This window comes from Carassius carassius, chromosome 20 (assembly GCF_963082965.1).
Source record: "Carassius carassius chromosome 20, fCarCar2.1, whole genome shotgun sequence".
NCBI classification, from domain to species: Eukaryota; Metazoa; Chordata; class Actinopteri; order Cypriniformes; family Cyprinidae; genus Carassius; species Carassius carassius.
In genome coordinates, this window is record NC_081774.1 from 8,892,258 (window position 1) to 8,917,930 (window position 25,673).

General features: G+C 36.8%; 1 protein-coding gene across 4 annotated transcripts in view; it reads left to right on the plus strand.

Annotated features, from left to right (window-relative positions):
• Positions 1 to 3,804, plus strand: part of LOC132096233 (SPRY domain-containing SOCS box protein 4-like) — an 82,181-nt gene extending 78,377 nt beyond the window's left edge. For all 4 annotated transcript variants that reach the window (XM_059501476.1, XM_059501477.1, XM_059501475.1 and 1 more), the window contains one exon: positions 2,682 to 3,804. In XM_059501476.1, the coding sequence (XP_059357459.1) occupies positions 2,682 to 2,809 (128 nt within the window). In that variant the 3' untranslated portion in view covers positions 2,810 to 3,804. The remainder of the gene's footprint in view (positions 1 to 2,681) is intronic.
• Positions 3,805 to 25,673: the final 21,869 nt, after the last annotated feature.

The following is a 25,673-nucleotide window of genomic DNA, read 5'->3' on the forward strand; positions in this document are numbered from 1 at the left end:
TGTCCCATTTTTGACTCCCTCCCACTGGTTAAAATGTAACTAAGTAATTTTTACTCTGAGTAAATTTTAAATGAGCTACTTTTTACTTTTACTTGAGTGGATTTTTTAGACTGGTACTTTTACTTGTACTTAAGTAAAATTTCATTAATATAATGGTACTTTTACTTGAGTAGAATATTTTTGTACTCTTTCCACCTCTGATTAAAATTAATGGTAAAATGAATGTTTGGAAATGTAAACTGATAATTCCTACTGACACACTACAGCAAAAGATATAAATAACTGGCTTAAAACCCTTTTTTGGGGTGAAAATACTAATGTGCCTAAGACTGTAGGCTACTTTACAAATTACATTGTTGCTACTTTATAAATAATGAGCATACAGCCATTCACTGAACTGATTAAAGACAGTGACAGACAGCACTCATTTTAACTAAGTATCGGAGTGATTGACAGATACAGTAGAAACATTATGTGTGGTTTTCTATTAAACAATGACCCAGATCATGAAATACATTTATTAGCCATAGAGTAAGGGAAGCTTGGGAAATGAGAGTATCCAAGGAGCGTGTGAATGCTATGGATTTATTTGAAATATTTTTAATGTTCTTTAATGTTATCCTTTTTAGGCTTTTTATTTTATTTATTTAGTTTTATAGAAGTATCGTTTCAGGCACCGTCTAGGCACCGGTACCGTTTTAAAAGTATCGAAATGGCACCGGTATCGAATAAAACCCAATCGATACCCAACCCTACATACAATATCTTAAACTTGGAAAACCAATGCTTTGTGCCATTTCATTATTTCATTCTGTGTTATGGGCTCCATAGGGATCCATTGTTTATTTGAATTCCTTGTTGTGGTGAAAATTTGCATTATGTGAGGGCATTACAATGTTTATGTCTTCAGTTCAGCTTCCAGGATGGAGGAAGAAAACTCACGACATGTTCTGTGTGGGACTCCATCACAGCTATAAATATTCAATGTGGGTGCTTGCATTGTGCCAGTGCAGCTGTAGAACTATTCCTCTTTTGATTGTTAGCCACACATATAGTTACTACTAACCATTAGCCTGTCACAATCTCTTACTCTGATTGGCCGGCAGGAGGGAACGGGCTCTGACTCTTGCAGCCATCCTTGTGATCTGATTAGTCATATCAGCCCTGGTTCTGATAAAGACCTGATGGTCAACAGAGGAGATGTGGCATCTTGTCCAGATGGAGCCATGGCTGTTTTTGTGTTTGTCGGTATGAAATCTGGGCTGGAGCAATGACCAACTCAAACCAAATGGGTGGCGGTAGGCTCCTCTTTGAGGTAGTGGCTCTGTTGATGAATACTGAGCTCTGTCAGCTTATGTAGAGGAGCAAGATGCCCAAACACACACACTGAATCACACGGTGGATCACACACTGGAGCTTTTAAAGGGACAGGACACCGTAAAATGAAAATCCAGTCACCATTTACTCTCCATTGATACTGTTCCAAACCTGTATGACTGTCATTTTTCTGTGAAAGATGAAAGGATACATTTTAAAGAATTAGACTGGTCTTTTTTTCTGTTTACGAAGACTCTAAACTTTCAAAACAGATGCAAAATGAATATAAACGTAACATAAAAGTAGTCCACACGACTTTAACTGTTCTGAAGGCACACAGTACCATGTGAGACAATCTAAGTTATGAAGTAAAATTAAGTTGTTATTTATTGGAAATTTGTATCTGGTATGGGAAAAATAAGTGAGCTTTATCAATCATTCTTTTGAGTCGGATCTGTTCAATGAATCAGTTGATTTGGTTCACAGAATCCATCTCAATGTTTTGTTCATGAGTTGGTCCAGTTTTCAAACTAATTCTTTTGAGTCAAATATGTTCAATGAATCAGTTGGTTTGTTTCATGAAATTATTCTGAAGGATTTCTTCAAAAGTTGGTTCAGTCATGAACGAATCATTCTTTTGAGTCTAAACTTTTCAGTGAATCAGTTGATCTGGTTCATGGAATTGATCCATTCTTTTTCTTTTTTTCTTTTTTCAGTAAATCGGTCAGTTTGGTTCACAAGTATTGGTCTGAATAATTTGTTCATGAATTGGTCCAATTTTTAAACTAATCATATTTTTTAGTTTTAAATGTATCTTTTAAATGAATCATATCGATCTGATTAATTTGTTTGTGAACTTGGTCCAGTTTCTGAAGGGGAAAAAATTCCATGAACCAGATCAAGTGATTCATTGAAAATTTAAAGTAAATTTTATATTTTAAAAATTTAAAAGAATTAGCTGTTCATGATAAATGCATATACATAAGCTATGTAACCATTTTTTTTTTTTTGAGATCTTGTGAAATGAATCATCTGAACTGCTTCAAGGAATCAGTCTAAATAATTTGTTCATGAATTGGACTTAATTGCTGCTCAAAATATAATTCATTGACCCAAAACAGTTCTTGCATTAACATCTCACATAATTTGTATTGTATTGATTTGTGTGGACACTTTTATGTTGCTTTTTTTAAGCTTGGAACAGAATGAGGGGGATTAATGACAGGATTTTCATCTTTTGAATGAACTAACAATTAAAAGACTCACAATGGTCTCAACAGACAATTATGTTGTCTTCAGTCTGTGCGCATTAGAATTTTCCCTTTTTGAATCCAGCTCTAACAGATGCTTTTGTCTCTCTCCAGCGGAGCCTCTCCCTCTGATGGACCTGTGTCGACGTGCAGCGCGGCTGGCTCTGGGACGAGAGCGTCTACAGGAGATCGAAACATTGCCTTTGCCCCAGTCTCTGAAGAATTACCTCCAGTACCAGTGAGAGCACGGGCCCTCACGTAGAGATGCACACACGGACACAGCGAGGAAGCCTGAGGTGCTACTATAGCGCCACCATCAGGCTGCAGAGGGAAAATGTTTACATTGTGGCTCACTGGTGGAATCTTAAGTTTGTTTTTTTGTTTGTTTGTTTTTCCTTTTTATTTCCTTCTTTATGAGTTGTTTAAATTATTGATGGCTTTGGAAGAAGCTCAGGGGACAGTGTGACGCGGGGCTAGAGCGGCGGCAGCTCAACAGACCTGCAGCGCCTCTAGGTGTACGTCTCGCCTTGGAGAATTCGACAGGAAGCACATTAACCTTGGGATGCCTTTGAAAGCCCACAGTAATAATCGTTCCTCTTTCCCTGGGTGTGAAGCCTGCAGAGAACAGTCATTGGACACAGGACACCGAGGCGTCCGCAGGTCGGGTTTAGCCACCTCCGTGTCAAAATGGGGGCCTCAAACCCCTGAAGAAACAAGCCCTGGAAGGTACAGTACCTTTGCACAGGACCACCAGGGACGGTTACATAACTGACAGCAACCATTCTCCTTTTTTTGCCTGGGATGTATGTGTATTCCTGAGGACACTTATGCGTGTACGCATGAAAACGACCAACAATCGTATACGGATTTCACTTCTTCTTGTTCTCTGTGGGCTTGAGTCACTTTTCTATCTGATTTTATTGTCAGTGTGAGATTTCAGTTGATGATGATGATTTTATCAAGATGTTTGGCTATCTTTTAATTTTATTTATCAAGTTTGAGTTCCTTTTTAATGAACTGAGGATGTGCGAGCGAGCATATTGATATCGAACACTATCATACACTCATCACACATCACATTTAAACTGGGATGCTGCTTTTATTATTATTAATATTGTTATTATTCTGTCTGAATGCTTAAATAGAAGTCTGGTTTGTCAGAGGCACACAGTGGAATGTAAAGACCTTGCTAGCATTAGCATATTTGAAATGTGAATAAAAGCCAAGTGAATGAGAACGATGGTAAGTTTTTTTTTTTTTTTTGGAGACAGAATATGCCCGGATGTGTTTCAGTGTTCTCATTGAATAAAAATATGTGCATTCTTGAACACAGAAGAGCCTATTTACATAACACCACTTCTTCTCTTCGGCTAACGTTCTACTGAGAGTTCCCTCATTTCCCACTTTTCTCTCTCTCTCTCCTGTCTGACTCCCACTCTATCACAGTCTGAGGCTGAAAAGTATTATCTAACCTAAATCTGTAAAGAATTGGATCGCTCTTATCATGCTCTTCTCGGGTTCGTGGGAGGCTTTTAAATGGTCACTAACTGCAGGTGCTTTCAGTAAACCAGACCTCCCTTGTGTTCTTAATCACTCAGTCATTCACCTAAAATACCCTTAACATTTTCAATTAAATAAAACTACATGATATGCTGATTAACCACATTCATCACAATTATAGCATATACTCAAATTTGGCAAAAGACCCTAAAAAGAAGATAATTCAGAGATGCTGTAGGACAAGAAAAGTATTAAATAGATAAAGAGTGGCCGTAAAAGATCAGGATTTAGTCTAATCTAATGCAAAATACTAATAATTAGGTAATACTTAAGTCTAGAGACAAATTCTCTCTGTTAACTACCGTATTTTCCGGACTATAAGTCGCACTTTTTTTTATAGTTTGGCTGGTCCTGCGACTTATAGTCAGGTGTGACTTATCAAAATTAATTTGACATGAACCAAGAGAAATGAACCAAGAGAAAACATTACCGTCTACAGCCGCGAGAGGGCGCTCAGTGCTGCTCATTGCTCCTGTAGTCTACACTGAAAACATAGAGCGCCCTCTCGCTGCTGTAGACGTTAATGCTTTCTCTTGGTTATTTGTTCAAAATAAATGCGACTTACAGTCGTGGCCCAAAGTTTTGAGAATTACATAAATATTGGAAATTGGAAAAGTTGCTGCTTAAGTTTTTATAATAGCAATTTGCATATACTCCAGAATGTTATAAAGAGTGATCAGATGAATTGCATAGTCCTTCTTTGCCATCACAATTAACTTAATCCCAAAAACACCTTTCCACTGCATTTCATTGCTGTCATTAAAGGACCTGCTGAGATCACTTCAGTAATCGTCTTGTAAAACTGAGAATGTTGACGAGCACAAGGCTGGAGATCATTATGTCAGGCTGGTTGGGTTAGAATGGCAGACTTGACATGTTAAAACGTGTGCATAAAAATGGCTTCACAGGCAAGGATATTGTGGCTACTAAGATTGCACCTAAATCAACAATTTATAGGATCATCAAGAACTTCAAGGAAAGAGGTTAAATTCTTGTAAAGAAGGCTTCAGGGCGTCCAAGAAAGTCCAGCAAGCGCCAGGATCGTCTCCTAAAGAGGATTCAGCTGCGGGATCGGAGTGCCACCAGTGCAGAGCTTGCTCAGGAATGGCAGCAGGCAGGTATGAGTGCATCTGCACGCACAGTGAGGCGAAGACTTTTGGAAGATGGCCTGGTGTCAAGAAGGGCAGCAAAGAAGCCACTTCTCTCCAAAAAAACATCAGGGACAGATTGATCTTCTGCAGAAAGCAGAAAAGTCATATTCTCCGATGAAGCCCCTTTCCGATTGTTTGAGGCATCTGGAAAAAGGCTTGTCCGGAGAAGAAAAGGTGAGTGCTACCATCAGTCCTGTGTCATGCCAACACTAAAGCATCCTGACACCATTCATGTGTGGGGTTGCTTCTCATCCAAGGGAGTGGGCACACTCACAATTCTGCCCAAAAACACAGCCATGAATAAAGAATGGTACCAAAACACCCTCCAACAGCAACTTCTTCCAACAATCCAACAACAGTTTGGTGAAGAACAATGCATTTTCCAGCACGATGGAGCACCGTGCCATAAGGCAAAAGTGATAACTAAGTGGCTCTGGGACCAGAATGTTGAAATTTTGGGTCCATGGCCTGGAAACTACCCAGATCTTAATCCCATTGAGAACTTGTGGTCAATCCTCAAGAGGCGGGTGGACAAACAAAAACCCACTAATTCTGACAAACTCCAAGAAGTTATTATGAAAGAATGGGTTGCTATCAGTCAGGATTTGGCCCAGAAGTTGATTGAGAGCATGCCCAGTCGAATTGCAGAGGTCCTGAAAAAGAAGGGCCAACAAAGATCTAAAAGCAGTTTAGCAAATCCAGTGCGACTTATATGGTTTTTTCTCGTCATGACATATTTTTGGACTGATGCGACTTATACTTAGGTGCGACTTATAGTTCGAAAAATACGGTAGTTGCTTAATATCATGCCTATTATTAACATTTTGGCTTTTTATTAGTACTTGTAAAGCACCTATTCTTTATGACCATATTCTACATCCTTAATCCTACCCAATACCTAAACTTAACCTAAATTTATATTATATATAATATTTAATATATAAGCATTTTTAAATAAACATATGCATGCAAGTTTGCATTTATATATACATAATAAATATACACAATACACACACATATTATGTAAACAAAAACTTTTATTTTGGATGAAATTAATCAAGATTAACCGTTTGACAGCATTATTTTATACTAAAAATAAGATATGAAGAGTTCAGATGCAAAAGCCTCTAAATGCCATCTGAAATTTTCTTCTAGAATGATCATTTTTATCAAGCTCGTATATTTAAGTTCAGTAATTTCACTTAAATGACAATTAATAGGTAATTTGCAGTGTCATTTAAGTGAAATCACTGAACTTAAATATACGAGCTTGATAAAAATTATCATTCTAAAAGAAAAATTCAGATGGCATTTAGAGGCTTTTGCATCTGAACTCTTCATATGTAAGTGGGTATTAAATGTTTAAAGCATAAGATTATATTAGAGCTGAAACAACAAATCGATTTAATCGATTAAAATTGATTATTAAAATAGTTGTCAACTAATTTAGTCATCGATTCGTTGCTAAATAACTTTTATTTGCCGTAAGCGGCTCATTTCGTGCATATTTCAAATCTGCGGTGACCAAAGTGTGGCAGTAATGAGCCACCGGAGGTTTTACTCAGCCAGTACAACAGGAGAAGTAGCGAATAGTCAATAGCTGGCCTTGTTTTATGTCACGTGCTTCCCGAACAGCGTCTCTGCAGCCATAGACATCATATGATGTCTATGTCTGCAGCATTCAGCGTGATGTGGGAGTACTTTACATTGAGCCTTTAAAAAAGAAGAGTAACCTGTAAACTCTGCACTACTGCACTGTTTAAGGGGACGTTCACATATCGCGTCTTTTGCGCGCTCAAGTTCGTTATATCCAACACCGCACCGCATCGAGTTAAAAACATTTCAACTTTTCAGAATGTAGCAACCGCACCGCGGGTCATGTGACAAGAACTAACCAATCAGCTTCATCCTTTCCCGTAACAACGTTAAAAGCTCAGTCAAGATGAAAGGAACAGCTGATCATAGTTGTATATGGATTTCCATTTTGAAATAAATTTAGTAGCAGAGCTACTGCAAGCGATTTTTTGAGCTGCAAATCCATTTATCCTTTGCTGAAATTTCCGCGTCTTCAAGGAGAGAGCACGTCATGGTTGCTTAGCAAAGGCAGACGCTTCAGGGGCGCTTCTGCGCGAGCGCTTTGGAAAGAAGGAGAAAGCGGTGCGCCTAGCGTTTTCCACGCGTTTTTAGGCGCGATTTGTGAACGGCCCCTAAAACTTTCATTTGTGCAGATTCTCCAGTACAATGTTGTTTGCAAATGTTTAGTCATAAAAGCTGATAACATTGCTTTTTAACAGTTAACATTTAAAGCTTTACAAACATGTTCTGTGATCAGTTTGTCGTTTACCAGTTCAAAATTCAGTCGTGCAGCCTAATTATGACTGAATGAGAGAGGTAAATGTAGATATTTGAAATGCACTTTTTTCTAAGTATTATTCACTGCTCTTTTTCACACAGCAGGTTTTTTGTGTGTGTCCTATTTTTTTTTCTGGACAACCTTCTGATGGATTTTACTTTAAATTGTGAGTTCCATTCAGGTTTCATGCCATTGGCACTTTTTTTGAAGGATTGTTTACAATTTCACAGCAAAAGCTATAAAGCTTTTTCCCAGTAAATAATAAAATACAATGCACTGCAATTTTATTCTGTTTTATCCTTATTCTTCGTGAAAATATGTTCTGAAAGATTCCTTAATAAGCTTTGTTCGGGATGTTAAACTACTTTAGGAGGTCTAAGGACTGCCATGGTGAAAACATTGTTTGAAATCTCCTTGTGAAATTTGCTAGAGTATGGGTCAGTGTTCTGATTGCAGAAGAGTTTGACAAAGGATTACTAACACAATAAAACAACTCCAGGTATATTTTTGATGAGGATATGACAGTGCAAAATGGTTAAAATCTCTTAAATCTATGCTGAATGATAAAGACCATTTATTAATAATTTACTTGGGGAAAAAATGGAAAAAACTAAAATATAAGTACATAAACTGATTAATCGATTAATCGTAAAAATAATCGACAGATTAATCGATTATCAAAATAATCGTTAGTTGCAGCCCTAGATTATATGTGTACCGTATATCAGTTATCTTTAGTGGGAGGTATTTATATTGTGACTGTCCCTCATTCACAATAAACTCTTGTCTGTAAAGGTGTGAATCAATTGGCTCATACAGCCAGATGGTCCATATGGCTGTAGACGGTAATGTTTTCTCGTTTCTTGGTTCTAAATAAATGCGACTTATATTCCAGTGCGGCTTATATATGTTTTTTTCCTTGTCATGGCGTATTTTTGGACTGATGCGACTTATAGTCCTAAAAATACGGTAGTTGGACAAGTTAATAAATTACATTTGAGAAATCACCTTAAAGGGTTAGTTCACCCAGATAGCAAAATTATGTAATTAATAACTTACCCTCATGTTGTTTCAAACCCGTAAAACCTCCGTTTATCTTTGGAACGCAGTTTAAGATATTTTAGATTTAGTCCGAGAGCTCTCAGTCCCTCCATTGAAGCTGTGTGTACGGTATACTGTCCATGTCCAGAAAGGTAAGAAAAACATCATCAAAGTAGTCCATGTGACATCAGAGGGTCGGTTAGAATTTTTTGAAGCATCGAAAATACATTTTGGTCCAAAAATAGCAAAAACAACGACTTTATTCAGCATTGTCTTCTCTTCCATGTCTGTTGTGAGAGAAAGTTCAAAACAAAGCAGTCTGGATATCCGGTTCGCGAACGAATCATTCAGTTCATCAAATCGAACTGAATCGTTTTAAACGGTTCGCATCTCTAATACGCATTAATCCACAAATGACTTAAGCTGTTAACTTTTTTAATGTGGCTGACATTCCCTCTGAGTTCAAACAAACCAATATCCCGGAGTAATGCATGCACTCAAACAGTACACTGACTGAACTGCTGTGAAGAGAGAACAGAAGATGAACACCGAGCCGAGCCAGATAACGAACAATAGACTTACTCGTTCACGAGTCAAGAACCGGTTGCATCGGTTTTCGGATCACCAGTAGTTCTTTCGTACAGTTCGATTCAATAAACCGGTTGAAGAAAACGGTTCACCGGTTCTTTTGCGCTCGACGTAATGGCGTCATTTGCGATGATTGCCCTTGATTCAAGCCTTCGGTTTACCCGCGCTCATACAGTAACTCTAGCACAGAATCAGTTCAGAATCAATCACCAAAAGAATCAGTTCGGTTCAGGCACTCTGTGTGTCGGTTTGCTTTACGCTGAATCACACATGCGCAGTATCATCAGCTCCTTGGTTCTCGTGGGAACAGTGTACTTTTTGAGTACATGAATTACTCCGGGATATTGGTTTGTTTGAACTCAGAGGGAGTGTCAGCCACATTAAAAAAGATAACAGCTTAAGTCATTTGTGGATTAATGCGTATTAGAGATGCGAACCGTTTAAAACGATTCAGTTCGATTTGGTGAACTGAATGATTCGTTCGCGAACCGGATATCCAGACTGCTTTGTTTTGAACTTTCTCTCACAACAGACACGGAAGAGAAGACAATGCTGAATAAAGTCGTCGTTTTTGCTATTTTTGGACCAAAATGTATTTTTGATGCTTCACATGGACTACTTTGATGATGTTTTTCTTACCTTTCTGGACATGGACAGTATACCGTACACACAGCTTCAATGGAGGGACTGAGAGCTCTCGGACGAAATCTAAAATATCTTAAACTGTGTTCCAAAGATAAACAGAGGTCTTACGGGTTTGAAACAACATTAGGGTAAGTTATTAATTACATAATTTTGCTATCTGGGTGAACTAACCCTTTTTATATGTCGGGGGGGCTTTTGAGGTATAGTGCCCAGGGGCACCACACTGTCTTAATACGGCTCTGTAGGTGAACCACCCGAATGACTACTCAGCCAAATACAGCAAAATCTAACACCCTACAAAATACCTTAGTAATCCAACTCAGATCTAATCTTAAGTGTGTACAAATCAAGCAGAGAAACTCCATACTGCTTTTGCACTTCTTCCATTAAGGTCAACAACCTTTAAGTGGCTTTTTTTTTTTTTTATAATGGAGAATGCATTTACAGATCCTTTGCTTGAAATAGGGTGATTTGGACTAATCTTGCCCCGTTTTAGTGTATCTAGACATGTTAGGACTGTCTTATTGGAAATCAATGTTAGACAGCAAGGCACTGTCCTTCCGCACCAGCATAAAAATTGACTTTTTTTGTTCTTGGCTTCTCTCTTTCACTTTTGGAATGAGCTCAAATGTAATTGAATAGCACAGATCCGAGAGCCCAGGTTCAGAGATAGCACTCCGATCAAAGCATCGGGACGGCGAACGAGAGGCTGTGGTTTAAGCCAGGACATTGATCCTCCCTATCCTCCGTTTCCCCCCAATCTGGTCTTAAATCGCTAACAAACATGTTTAACTAAAGGGAACAGACTGTTCAGTGTGTTCCAGCCTTGAGAGAATGGCCCGAAGAGTCTGCGTTTGTGTCCAAATGCTTTCGAAACGGCTTGGGAATCACTGGTTGTTTATGTTTTATGTCCTTCATCATTAGCAGGCGATTGTTGGAATACTTGGAAATGGGTATTGTACTGACTTCCTCCCAGTGTGTTTCTCAATATGCTATGTAGACATGGGCCAGTGGCTATTTCCTTAACTTACCGGGGTGTAAATAGGCGGGCGAGAGCTCATCCACCACTGAGAGGCCTTGGGAGAGGAGTGTTAAAGAAAAAAATAAAGCGAGACTTCCTTGATGTGCTTCCTTCCCTGTGGGTGTGCGACTGAGAGAATGAGGGTATAAATAGGGAGCCGATGGCAGTGATGGTCTGGGGAAAAGATCTTCGTGTCCTTAACAACCTCAGCTTCCACACGCAGGTGCATCCTGGCCTGTGCTGGTCACAACATCACTGAGGGTACAAGAAAATATGTTCTGCTGAGAAAACACTGGAGACAGCACCTTTTGTTCTCACTGCATGTTTCCCGTTCATGTACCATAACTCAGATTTCTATTAAAGGAGGAAGACTGAGAACAGATTGGGTGACAAATGTATATGTAAAACCTTCAGTTTATTAATTAATGTAGATTAAAAGAAAAGCAAACACAGTTTTGCTAACAGTTTGTATATGAAGAATATACAGTGAGTACTAGTTAGCCATTGGGTGCAGTCTTTGCAGTGTGTTCCAAGTACAACCTTTAGCCCAAACACAGTCGGCTTTCATCGCCGCTATTTCTTTGTCACAGCCTTTAGGTTCACTCACCATTTTGGGAAAACATTCTTCATGAGGTTATGCTGTTCATGAGGTAAGGCTAACATAAATGTATTCTTTAGTTATGAAAGCGCCAACTAAACAGTAGCATCTGAAATTTCTCCTATTAAAAATTCACATACATTATTTGGTAAATTCACCACAGAATGAATTAAATATTTGCTTTTTTTCTGGAAAATTGTGTCATTTGCGTCATTTTGTATATGGCCATTTAAAACAAGAGGTGGCACACTTTACCCCACCCGTCTCCTACTTGGAGATACTTTCCTATTTTGTACTGCAACATAGTTATAGCTCAGATATGTGCTGTCTGTTCATGTTACAAGCTACTGTAAGTACAGTCTAAAATAGCTATTCATCAAATAATGTACCCTAGGCCTATACTGTTCAAAAGTCTTTGTCTCTTATGATTACCTTTATAATACAGTATGCTGAGTTCCGTTTATCAATGTTGAAAACAGCTGTGCTGCTTAATCTTTTTGTGGAAACCATGTTACATTTTTAATGATTCTTTGATGAATAGAAAATTCAAAAGAACAACATTTATTTGACAATTTTCAGCTATTTAAATGTTTATTTTTTCCGTGACTCCAAACTTTTGAATGGTAATTGAGAAAGTGTCTTAGCAATAAACTTATTTCACTTATAAATTCAAAACTATTGATTTAAAAACCCATAAAGCCTTCCTCTGTTGGCCCACAAACTAGCATCATGATTAAACAGCTTGTGCTGTTATGCTAACGCTGCAAAATCTAGTTAAATCTAGTAGTTACAGTGCCAGTTTCCCATTGGCTGAGGAGATATTGGAGATTTGGTTTCAGTATTGCCCAATATTGAATAGGTGATTGTAAGGATTTGATCTTCAGATTGAAAATTTTTCTTCGGCTCAAGAGAAAAACACACAGGGAGTGTACAGAGAGATGAAACAGATTAGCGCGAGTCAACATGTTCTCTTCCTCCTTCCCTCCCCTTCATTTTCTCTCCTCTCACGCTCGGTTCTCCGAGCCAGGCTTTATAAATAGCATGTGATCCATCTATTATGTCTGTGCTTCTCTACTTAGGAGCCCTGTTGCAAAAGCAGCATTAAAGAGTTTTCTGGTTGCACCAATGTTCTTGTCTGATTTTATTTAGTGCCTCCAGACTAAGTCCAAGCCTAAAAATCATCACTCATCAGGTCAACGAGAGCCAGGACTAATTGTTCAGGGCTAGGATATAGCAAGGACTGGAAAGATTTTAATTGTGCTTTGTTAAACCTATAAATCTAAAATATTATTATTAAATGATTATATTTCTTTTAATTATTTTAATATAATAACAACAGTTATTATTATTATCAAAATGTAATTATATTTTTTTTATAATAATAACAATAACAACAACTATTATTATTACTACTTATATTGTCATATAATGATATTGTCATTTATTATTATTATTGTTATTAGCAGCATTTTTTAAATGATAATTACAATTATTTCAATATTATTATTGTCATTAGTAGTAGTGGTATATAAAAATTATAATTCCAATATTATTATTATTAGTACTAGTATTTTAAAATTATAAATATATATATATATATATATATATATATATATTTTTTTTTTTTTATAATAATAATAATAGAGAATTAATTTATTTTATTGTTTTATGGTATCGAAGTGCATTTTCAAAATAGTGGACATTTTAAGAAAATATATTATTAGTGTTCCTAATGCTCAACTTGCTCATAAAACATATATGGGAACTGTTTTTGTGATCAAATTAGATTGAATTGTGCATGCTTGTAAACTATAACAAGAAACAAAATGTTGATTTGTTCTTTAGAACCACTAAGAAACCTGACAACAAATGAATGAATGAGTAAATAAAAAATAGTTAAAAGAAAAATAAGGGTTGCCATAGAAACAGGGAGGCACAACATAGAAATAGATTGGTGGAGGGTGTCTGGTGGATTTTTGACATCTGCAACATGGCACATAGTGTTCAATCAGGGAGGGGTGGAGAATCTCCTCCATGTACACCTCCTTTCTCTTTATGAAATCTGCTTCCTTAAAACATTCTAGTCACAATGTAAAAATACATCATGCCTAATCTTCCATGTCACCACACCAAATGATTCTCTATTAAATATAACAGGTTATATTTAATATATTTGCTTCAAAGGTTTTTGCCATTTGCTAATGAGTGCTAAATGTTAAACTAGCCATGTGTCATCACTTATTATTCAGCACCAGATTGGACCTCAGAGTTAAAGAATTGGAAAATTATTCATATTAAGCTTGTGCAGCAGATTCAATTTGTCGTGTTCTCCAAGATTCAAGTGAATTAGGGATGTGCTTTGATATGACTTGCTCGCTGTTCAGTTCTTTTCCCACACAGACACAGAGAAAAGTGAAGCCCTCTTAATTCGAAAAAAACGCAAAGCAGGCCCTTGGGTTCATCTCTGTCTGTGCTGGTGCTGCTTAAATTAAGTTAATTAGCTCTCAGAGCCAGGAGAAATTCTTAATGAGGTCTAACCTACCAAACACTCTGGCTGAGCACATACAGTACGCATGTGTAGGAAAAGCATTCAAAAACATTTTTCTTTGTGAACTTGATAGCCTAAACTAAAAAATAGTGATAGGCACTTTGAATCTTTTGTTTTGAATCCATCCCTCTGAGAACAAAATAAATCACTTGATATCACTAGATTAAACGATGCTTTGTTACTTACTGTTTCAAAATGTCAGTGATTTCACACTAAAACACTTTTTTTATAGAACATGACATTGAAAAAAAATAATTCTGCCATTTTCCTTGCATTTGCTTTGTTTTAAATCGTATTCAGTCGGATTCGGAGTGCGTTGGGGTTTTGAACATTTCAAAGAGTGATTTTACAAAGCGATCGGTTCTTTTGATTCAAAGCTTCAAAAAGCCTTGCTTATTTTTTGCAGTTAAGTGTAAGGTTTCTCAGCGTACTGTATATGACTAATGATGAGACTTGATGCATACAGCATGTCAAACGTGAACCCCGACACACATGCACACTGTAAAAGGAGATTTCTCGTTTTTATGATTCAGACTCTGGTGGCCTTGCTTCGTTGTATGAAGAGGTGGACGGTAGAGATGGAATGGTAATAAAAGTTAATAGTGTAATAAATTGTGAGCTGTAAACGACTGGCAGTACTCTGGAGGCTGAGACAAAAACTGGACTTTGGTCAGGAGAGTAGCAGGACTGGCATGCTGCAAAAAACGTGACAGCCCTATGGTAGGCTATACCACTCTTTTTCATCTTCATCATTGATTAAGACTCAAGAGTTATGCTTTTACATCATGTGCCATCATGAGCATGCATTACACACCATCATTAGCATAGAGTGCCTTTCTTTCAATATGACGCTGGCATATTATTTCCAGTTCTGACTCATGTAGGCCTATTGCTGCGGAACTTTGACGTACAGGGTTGTCCCTCATTTTTCTCTCTCAGTCTGAATTTATACTGTGCTGTGATGATGTAATGTGGTATATTCATTAAATGTTTTAAATAATAATCATTTAATACATTAAATTTTATTAAATAATAGCAAGCCGAATACTAAAGCCTTTCTAAAAAAAAACTTTTGGTTGCACCCGTCTAGTTTAAATAAAAAATAAAGAAAACTAGAAAAAAAATTTACTTATTTTTAAAGCACTTAATTCAATGCATTGAATCAATAAATACACTTTGCAATTTACAGCCTATATCATGATATATACTGGCACCACGATTTACTTATTTTATAGCGCTTTAAGGGTTTTAATAGGCTATTTGGAGACCTCTAGAGGCGTTCAAGAGTCAACAAACTCTCTAAACCGACTGCCTAGATTTACAAGAAAGTTGAAGGCTGCCCTCTGCCAGTACTTTGTGTCATTACAAGTGGTGTCATACACAATGTCAGTCAGTCATAGCCTACTTGTTTAAAGCTTTGGGGAAAGTATTTTTTTTTTTTCCAGCACAAAAAAAAAAAAAAAAACTTTTTAAACAGACAATCACAGAAAGTATGAGCTTTAAATAAATATTATTATTTTATAGTTTATTGGGTTGTTGTGTCGTTTAGGAAAAATATTGTTAATTATATTGTTGATAGATTGCAGTCTTGATGTGTGACTGCAAAACCTCTATTTAGGGTTACAGCTAAACTGCTAAGTGGATCTCGCGAGCCAGATTTGAGGATCACTGCCATAGGTGAAACTTTTTGTCTAATGGTTCCATAAAGAACCTTTGACATCTGGAGAACCTTTCTGTTACACAAAAAGTTATTTGTGGTGAAAGAAGGTTCTTCAGTTATAAAAAAGGTAAGAAATGGATGGTTCTTTAAAGAACCTTTGTCTGAATGGTTCTTTGTGGAACCAAAAATGGTTCTTCCACTATGGAAGAGGTTGGGAACCTATGGCTTGCGAGCCACACCTTGCTCCAGCAGCAGTTTTAACATTAAGTCACATGACTTCTGATGCACAGATGCCATTGGCACATGCTGCTTTGCTCAGTGACACTTCTGGTTTTCAGTGGCATGCTTCAGTGGACAGTATGTGTAAATGGACTGCGTCCTCTCCTGTGTCACTGAAATCATAGATATATAAGATGTTTATGACTGAAATTGCATTTGACATTGTGTCATTATTGCACCTTCGGTAGTGACTGACAACTACCACTGGGTATCGCTGCATAATGAAGATTGCATAATGCTATTAACGCCAGAATTATATTTAATTAATTAACACTTGCTGTCAAACATATGATTTATTACATCCCAGTTAATTTGTACAACAAATATTGAGTTTCTCTATTAAGATTAAAATGTGTCTAATAGGTTACCCCCTTAATGTGTATTGCAAGTTTATTTCCAGTAGTCAGTTGAACCAAATACTATAGAATACCCTTTAAAAAGTCTTTAAAGGACTTTGGTTGAACTATCTAGTTTTCATTTTCATGAGTTAGGGGAGAGTGGTATGTGTCACAAGTTTTAGTTTTAGACTGTATTAAAACAGTCCATTCTCCAATGACACATGCCAATGAAAACCGGACAGTTCTGCTGTGTCATTTGGACAGCCGGTTTTAAGTGGCATGTGACTGTAAAACTTGTGACAAGCCGAATGCCAATGAACTATGTCCTGTGTTACTGACATTGTCGGAGTCATGTACCAGTATGTTGCCTCCAGTTGTGACTGGCAGATGAGTTGAGCAGCTGTAATTGTAACACAAAAATCCTAAATAAGTCTGAATTTAGTGATTTTTAAATAAATGTCCTTTAAACATATTTACCAGTCTCTTATATTTGAGGGGTCGATGACACTGAATAGTAATAGTGCTATTGTATGTGGTTGATCACACAGACTTCCCATTGTAGGATACACACGGGAATTTTGGTGGGTGCGAGGCCCTGTGCGAAGTTGACGTGTGAGGCCCTCTACAATTGTGTGTGTGTGAAATGAGTTCTAGGTTTGGGAGCCTGATAAAAATGTCAAAAGAAAAAGGGCACTTAGAGACTTTTGCATCTGAACTCTTCATATGAAGTTGTAATCAATTTACACTATTTAAAATAGTTTTACACTATTTAAGTAGACAATTTGAATTGTTGGCCCTTGACTTAGAAGTTTCTAAGAGTCTTCACATTATGGTTGTTGGTTGTTATAGACCCCCCTCAGCAGACAGTAGCACACTTTCCTCTCTGAGGGACTTTTTATCAAGTCTGAACTATAATGAAATTGTCTTTTTAGGAGATCTAAATTGGAATTGGCTTTTGCCAATGTCTGACCATTTTAAATCATTTTGTAATTCTTTTAATCTTTTTCAGATTGTGAATAACCCCACCAGACCAAACCTAAAACATCCAGAAAAATCCTCATTAATTGATCTCATTCTTGCAAATGCCCCTCACAAATATTCTTATGCCTCTGTTTTTGCAAATGATATAAGTGATCATTGTCTTATAGCATCTGTAAGGAACACAAAAATTCCTAAAACAAGGCCACGCATAATTTTTAAGAGGGCAATGAAACAGTTTTCAATGCAGGGCTTTTTACATGATCTGTATGATTTTGATTGAGGAAGAATTAGTCTTATTGATGATGTTGAAAATGCTAGGACATTTTTTTATGATGGTTTCACAGACCTGGTAAATAAGCATGCCCCACTCAAAAGACATAGAGTGAAAGGGCGAAATAATGTTTGGTTTAGCAATGATTTGTCTGACCTTCTACTAGAGCGAAATCAAGCCTGGGCTCAAGCTAGGAAGTCAAAGCTTGAGTATGACTGGTTGAATTTTCGGCGTTTACGTAATTTATGTACTGTAAAAATCCGTAATGCCAAATCTGCCTATTTCCTTTCTGAAACATCGAAAAATTTAAACAACCCTCTTAAGTTCTGGAAAACAAATAAATTATTAACGGAGGCAAAAACAGATACAGAAGTACCACCTTGTATTGTTGTTGATGACAAAAAAATCATTGGCAAAAACGAAATCTTAAATAGTTTTAATACTCATTTCATTGCTGCTGGTTCCATTTCATTTCAAGACAGTAACCGTACCAGAAGTAAGAAAGGCCCTGAAAGATCTAGATCCAAAAAAATCATCAGGTCCAGACAAATTGGAACCATATTTTCTAAAAATAGCTGCTGATTTGATAGCAAATCCAGTTACATATTTAATAAACCTTTCTTTAGACACAAATCAAGTACCAGCCATCTGGAAATCTGCTAATGTTCTCCCCCTTCACAAAGGTGGTGATCGTGCAGACATGAATAACTATAGGCCTATTTCTAAATTGTCAGTATTAGCTAAATTGATGGAATCAGTCATCAGCATGCAATTAAAAGACTATCTAATTAATAACAATATTTTGAATGAATTTCAATCTGGTTTTAGGAAACAACACAGTACAATAACAGCTGTTTCAAAGGTTGTAAATGATCTGATCAAAATCTTAGACAATAAGCAGCACTGTGCAGCACTGTTTATTGATTTGTCAAAAGCTTTTGACACAGTGGATCATAAAATACTTCTTCAAAGACTCACCTCTATTGGAATATCAGAACAAGCAGTGGGATGGTTCAGCAGTTACCTATCTGGGAGAACACAATGTGTGCAAGTAGATGGCCTCGCTTCTGCCTCCCTAAATATTTTAAAAGGGGTGCCTCAAGGCTCAATCCTTGGGCCACTTCTTTTTAGCATTTATATAAACAACCTCTGCAATAATATAAATAATACAAACTACCATTACTATGCTGATGATACTGTTCTCTACTGTTCTGGGTCCACATTAGGTCAAGCAATCACAAATTTACAATCTGCTTTTAACATCTTGCAACATAATCTGGCTACTTTAAAGTTGGTTCTAAATTCTAAAAAAACTAAAGTCATGACTTTCATTTGGGGAAGATCAACAAAAAACAATGTCCCAACTATTTGTACACTTTCAGGTACAGAAATCGAAGAAGTGTCAAATTACAAATACTTGGGCATTACCATTGATCAGTCACTATCTTTTACATTGCATGCCCAAGATTTGAGGTTGAGGTTGGGTTTCTTCTTTAGAATCAAGTCTTGTTTATCTTTTGAAGCAAAAAAACAATTGTAAATGCAACATTCTTGTCTGTTTTGGACTATGGTGACATTTTATATATGCATTCAACCTCCCAGTGTTTTCATGCTTTGGACTCTGTGTTTCATGGAGCCTTAAGATTCATCACAAACTTAAAATCTCACACTCATCACTGTCTGCTGTACTCTCGGTGTCGGGTGGTTCTCCCTCTCCGTTAGGCGTTGGATGCACTGGCATCTTTTTATTTATAAAGCAGTATTGGGAATACTTCCTCCTTATCTGAACGCTTACATCCTCCCAAGGTCTGCAGGGGCATATCACTTGCGTTCACAGGATCTGTTTTTATTGACAGTCCCTAAAGCCCGCACTGACTTTGGCAAATTAGCTTTTAATGTTGCAGCACCATCTGCATGGAATCAGCTTCAGAAGGAACTACAGTTGAAGGAGTTGGTCTCATTTAATTATTTTAAAGGCTTTTTTAAAGGACCTTGCAGAAAGCCAGTCTGTCTGTCATTGTTTTTAAATAGATTAATTTTTTTATTTTTTTGATGACATTGTTGTTTGAATATGATGAGTGAAAGTGTGTTTATGTACTTACTTGTTATTGTCTATGTATTTATTTGAAACTACGTTGCTGCCACTTGCCAGGACACTCTTGTAAAAGAGATTTTTAATCTCAAGGAGTTTTTTATCCTGGTTAAATAAAGGTTTGAAAATGAAAATGTATATTTTATTTTAACGTGCACACTCACTCTTATTCGTATGTCTAATAGCAAATGTCTATTATCACATATTTTCTATTTAAAACGGTGAAATTTCATAAAAGGTTGAGTAGTTTACATCACTACATAGTCTATTACCGTTGGTCGCTAAACATTTCTATTGTAAAACAGTTTTCTAATACAGTAGGCTACTAGTAACATCTTTCCACAAACTCTAGTTGCATTGTGACAGTGACAGTAAAACCTGCATACTTTGATCTGATTTGCCATTTCGATCATTTTGACATTGACAAGCACTGTTTGACCACTGAGGCAGACCAGCCTGAAGCCCTGCACGGGCTTCAAATTTCAGCCCTGGTCAGAGACGCTCAGGCCCTAGACCGGCCCATGAACGACAGCTTATCAGAATTACTGGCCCGAGACCATCTTTCTTATCAGAATTTTTTCCTTCTTCTCCCAAAAAAGCTTATACTACTGTTCCAGCTATTAAAATAGTTACGTTTTGTATGTAATTGCAAAGGGATTATATTTCGTATCGTTTTTTTATTAATTTAATTTAGAAAAACATTTGGACCATTGTTTTCGTTCATTAATTATAATTCAATTCAATTCAATTCAAGTTTATTTGTATAGCGCTTTTTACAATACAAATCGTTACAAAGCAACTTTACAGAAAATTATGTTTCTACAATATTTAGTAGTAGCTAGTAGTTTGTGCACGTTTGACAGGATTTTAGAAAAATAAAAATAATAATAATAATAATACAAGACGTAGTCAGCTAGATGATGAACTATCAATATTATTAATTAATAGTAATTATAGGATGCAGTCACACATGTAGCAATAATTGTTAGTTCTGTTTGTTGATTCAAGGTTAGCATCATCTGGGGTCCTCTGAGGGTCAGCATCATCTCTTCTCAGGTGTTCTGGATCCAGACTGTAGCTTGTGTAAATCCTAGTTACCACGGGATGTAAATCCCGTGGCAAAACATAGAAACAAAATAGAGACATCATTAGCATAGCTGCTGATCCAACAAAGTAAAATTAGTTTAACCCAAGCTAAAGAATAAAAATGCAGATGCAACTACACTCACAATTTAAGTGATACAGTATTCGAATGCTTGGAGAAAGAGATGCGTTTTTAATCTAGATTTAAACAGAGAGAGTGTGTCTGAACCCCGAACATTATCAGGAAGGCTATTCCAGAGTTTGGGAGCCAAATGTGAAAAAGCTCTACCTCCTTTAGTGGACTTTGCTATCCTAGGAACTACCAAAAGTCCAGCGTTTTGTGACCTTAGGGTGCGTGATGGGTTGTAGCGTGGTAGAAGGCTAGTTAGGTACGCAGGAGCTAAACCATTTAGGGCCTTATAGGTAAGTAATGATAATTTGTAACTGATACGGAACTTAATAGGTAGCCAGTGCAGAGACTGTAAAATAGGGGTAATATGATCATATTTTCTTGACCTGGTAAGGACTCTAGCTGCTGCATTTTGGACGACCTGTAGCTTGTTTATTGACGAAGCAGGACAACCACCTAGAAGTCCATTACAATAGTCCAGTCTAGAGGTCATGAAAGCATGAACTAGTTTTTCTGCATCAGAAACAGATAACATGTTTCGTAGCTTGGCAATGTTTCTAAGATGGAAGAATGCGGTTTTTGTAACATTGGAAATATGATTTTCAAAAGACAAATTGCTGTCCAATATAACACCCAGATTTCTGACTGTAGAGGAAGTAACAGTACATCCGTCTAGTTGCAGATTGTAATCTACAAGATTCTGTGTGGTGTTTTTTGGTCCAATAATTAATATCTCTGTCTTATCCGAATTTAATTGGAGAAAATTATTTGTCATCCAATCTTTTACATTTTTAACACACTCTGTTAGCTTAGATAATTGGGAAGTTTCATCTGGTCTCGTTGAAATATATAGCTGAGTATCATCAGCATAACAGTGGAAGCTAATTCCGTATTTTCTAATAATATTACCAAGGGGCAACATGTATATTGAAAATAGAAGGGGACCTAGGACGGATCCTTGTGGCACTCCATATTTTACTGATGATAAATGAGATGACACCCCATTTAAGTAAACAAAATGGTAGCGATCGGACAGGTAGGATCTAAACCATCTTAGAGCCTGCCCTTGAATACCTGTATAGTTTTGTAATCGATCTATGAGTATGTCATGATCTATGGTGTCGAACGCAGCACTAAGATCAAGTAAGACTAGAAATGAGATGCAGCCTTGATCTGACGCAAGAAGCAGGTCATTTGTAATTTTAACAAGTGCAGTTTCTGTGCTATGGTGGGGCCTAAAACCTGACTGAAATTCTTCATACAGATCATTTTTATGCAGGAAGGTGCTCAATTGAGCAGACACAACTTTTTCTAAAATTTTAGACATAAATGGAAGATTTGAAATAGGCCTATAATTTGCCAGTACACTAGGATCTAGTTTTGGTTTCTTAATAAGAGGCTTGATAACCGCCAGCTTGAATGGTTTTGGGACGTGACCTAAAGATAACGATGAGTTAATGATATTGAGAAGCGGTTCTTCGGCTACAGGTAACAGCTCTTTTAGTAATTTAGTGGGTACAGGATCTAATAAACATGTTGTTGGTTTAGATACAGTGATAAGTTTATTTAGCTCTTCCTGTCCTATATTTGTAAAGCACTGCAGTTTATCTTTGGGTGCGATGGATGAAACTGAAGTGTTAGACGCTGTAGAATCTACATTCGCTATTGTATTTCTAATGTTATCTATTTTATCAGTGAAGAAATTCATAAAGTCATTACTATTTAACGTTGGTGGAATATTTGAATCAGGTGGCGTCTGGTAATTTGTTAATTTAGCCACTGTGCTAAATAAAAACCTTGGATTGTTTTGGTTATTTTCAATGAGTTTGTGGATATGCTCTGCCCTAGCAGTTTTTAGAGCCTGTCTATACCTGGACATACTGTTTTTCCATGCAATTTTAAAAACTTCCAAGTTAGTTTTTCTCCATTTGCGTTCAAGACTACGAGTTACTTTCTTGAGAGAGTGAGTATTACTGTTATACCATGGCACAGTACGTTTTTCTCTAACCTTTTTCAATTTGATGGGGGCAACAGCTTCTAATGTATTAGAGAAAATAGTGCCCATGTTGTCAGTAATTTCGTCTAATTCATGTGTATTTTTGGGTACAAATAGCAGTTGAGATAGATCAGGCAGGTTATTTGCGAATCTGTCTTTGGTGGCTGGAACAATAGTTCTGCCCAGACAGTAACGCTGAGACATATAGTTAATATCAGTTATACGCAGCATGCACGATACAAGGAAATGGTCTGTAAGTTTTTGTATTTTAGTTTGATCAATTTAGCCTTCTCAAATCATCACGCCTTCTATAGATATAAAACGGTTTAAGCATGTTTAAACATTAAACCTAGATAAATGTGCGCTATATCCAATAGTTTGTGCAGAGAGTGCAAGCTAAACATTATCAACTCGAACATTATCAGGAAGGCTATTCCAGAGTTTAGGAGCCAAACGGAAAAACTCTACCTCCTTTAGTGGACTTTGCTATCCTAGGAACTACCAAACGTCCAATGTTTTGTGACCTTAGGGAGCGTGATGGGTTGTAGCTTGGTATAAGGCTAGTTAGGTACGCAGGAGCTAAACCATTAAGGGCCTTATAGGCAAGTAATAATAATTTGTAACTGATACGGAACTTAATAGGTAGCCTGTGCTGAGACTGTAAAATTGGGGTAATATGATCATATTTTCTTGACCTGGTAAGGACTCTAGCCGCTGCATTTTGGACTACCTGTAGCTTGTTTATTAAAGATGCAGGACAACCACCTAGCAGTGCATTGCAATAGTCCAGTCTAATGTAATGTAAAAGATTGGATGACCAATAATTTTCTCCTGTTAAATTCGCATAAGTGGTCATGAATGCATGAACTACTGTAGCTTTTCTGCATCAGAAACAGGTAACATGTTTCGTAGCTTGGCAATGTTTCTAAAATCAAAGAATGCTGTTTTTGTAACATGAGAAATATCGTTTTCATAAGACACATTGCTGTCTAATATAACACCCAGATTTTTGACTGTAGAGGAGCAGAACATCCGTCTAGTTGCAATCTGTAGTCTACTAGATTCTGTGTACTGTTTTTTTGGTCCAATTAGTAATATCTCTGACTTTTCGAATTTAATAAGAGAAAATTATTGGTCATCCAATCTTTTACATTTTTAACATACTCTGGTACCTTAGTTAAGGTAAGATATATATCGTTAAGATATATAGTTGAGTATCATCAGCATAACAGTGGAAACTAATCCAGTATTTTCTAATAATATTACTAAGGGGCAACATGTACATTGAAAATAGCAGAGGACCTAAGACAGATCCTTGTGGCACTCCATATTTTACTGGTGATAAATGAGACGACTCACCATTTAAATAAACAATATGGTAGTGATCGGACAGGTAGGATCTAAAACATCTTAGAGCCTGCCCTTGAATACCTATATATAGAATATAGTTTTTCAGTCGATCTATGAGTATGTCATGATCTATGGTGTCGAACGCAGCACTAAGATCAAGTAAAACTAGCAATGAGATGCAGCCTTGATCTGACGCAAGAAGCAAGTCATTTGAAAATAGTGCAGTTTCTGTGCTATGGGGCCTGAAACCTGACTGAAATTCTTCATACAGATAACTTTTTTTGCATGAAGGAGCACAATTGAGCAGGCACAGCTTTTTATAAAATTTTAGACATAAATGGAAGATTTGAAATGGGCCTTTAATTTGCCAGTTCACTAGGATCTAGTTGTGTTTTTTTTTAAATAAGAGGCTTAATAACCACCAGCTTGAATGTTTTTTGGGACATGACCTAGAGATAAAGATGAGTTAATAATAATCATAAGTGGTTCTTCGGCTAAAGGTAACAACTTTTTCAGTAATTTAGTTGGTACAGGATCTAATAAACATGTTGTTGGTTTAGTTGCAGTGATAAGTTTATTTAGCTCTTACTGTCCTATAGTTCTAAAGCACTGCAGTTTATCTTTGGGTGCGATGGATGAAACTGCAATATACAAATTCATCCAAACACCGCTCAGCAGCATCAGGTTTGGCTGCCATTTCTCTGAAGCACTACCGGTGCGTCTTTTTCTGTTGATTTGTGTCAGGAGAGTTGAATTACAGTCTTGCGCTACAGCAAACTGGTCTAATCACATTATTACAGGATACATTACATACATAAGGTCATTTAATGTCGACTAGATGTCGATGTCGTTTCAGCCCTACATTACATTTATTATTATTATTTTCTTTTTTTTTTTTGCTTTGGTACTATTTTCACAAATAACTCTTAAATTTTTAAAAATCTGTGTGTGTATGTGCATATGTGTGCTTGTTTATGCTACATTGTGAGGTCAAATGTTCCCACAAGGATAAAACCTGAAATTTTATATGTTTGTGGGGGCTGGCCTGCAGTGCAGTCCCCAAAAGGGAAAAATCTATATAAAAATAGTAAATGATGTTTATATAAAAGTGTAACAATGCAAAGATTTTTTTTTTGTTGTTGTAAGGAGTAGGTTTAGGGTTAGGGGATAGAACATATTGTTTGATCAGTATAAAAGTAATAGAAGTCTAGGCAACGTCCCTACAGTTCACAGAAACAGACGTGTGTGTGTGTGTGTGTGTACCTACTTAACCATATTTTGAGGACAAACTGGCACCAAGAAGTGAGCAAAACCTGACAAAATCACACAAAAAAATATTATTTAAATATATATAAAACTAATATTTTATTTTGGTATGTTTTCATATGCATGAAAAATACACCTTTAAAAACAAGATGTAG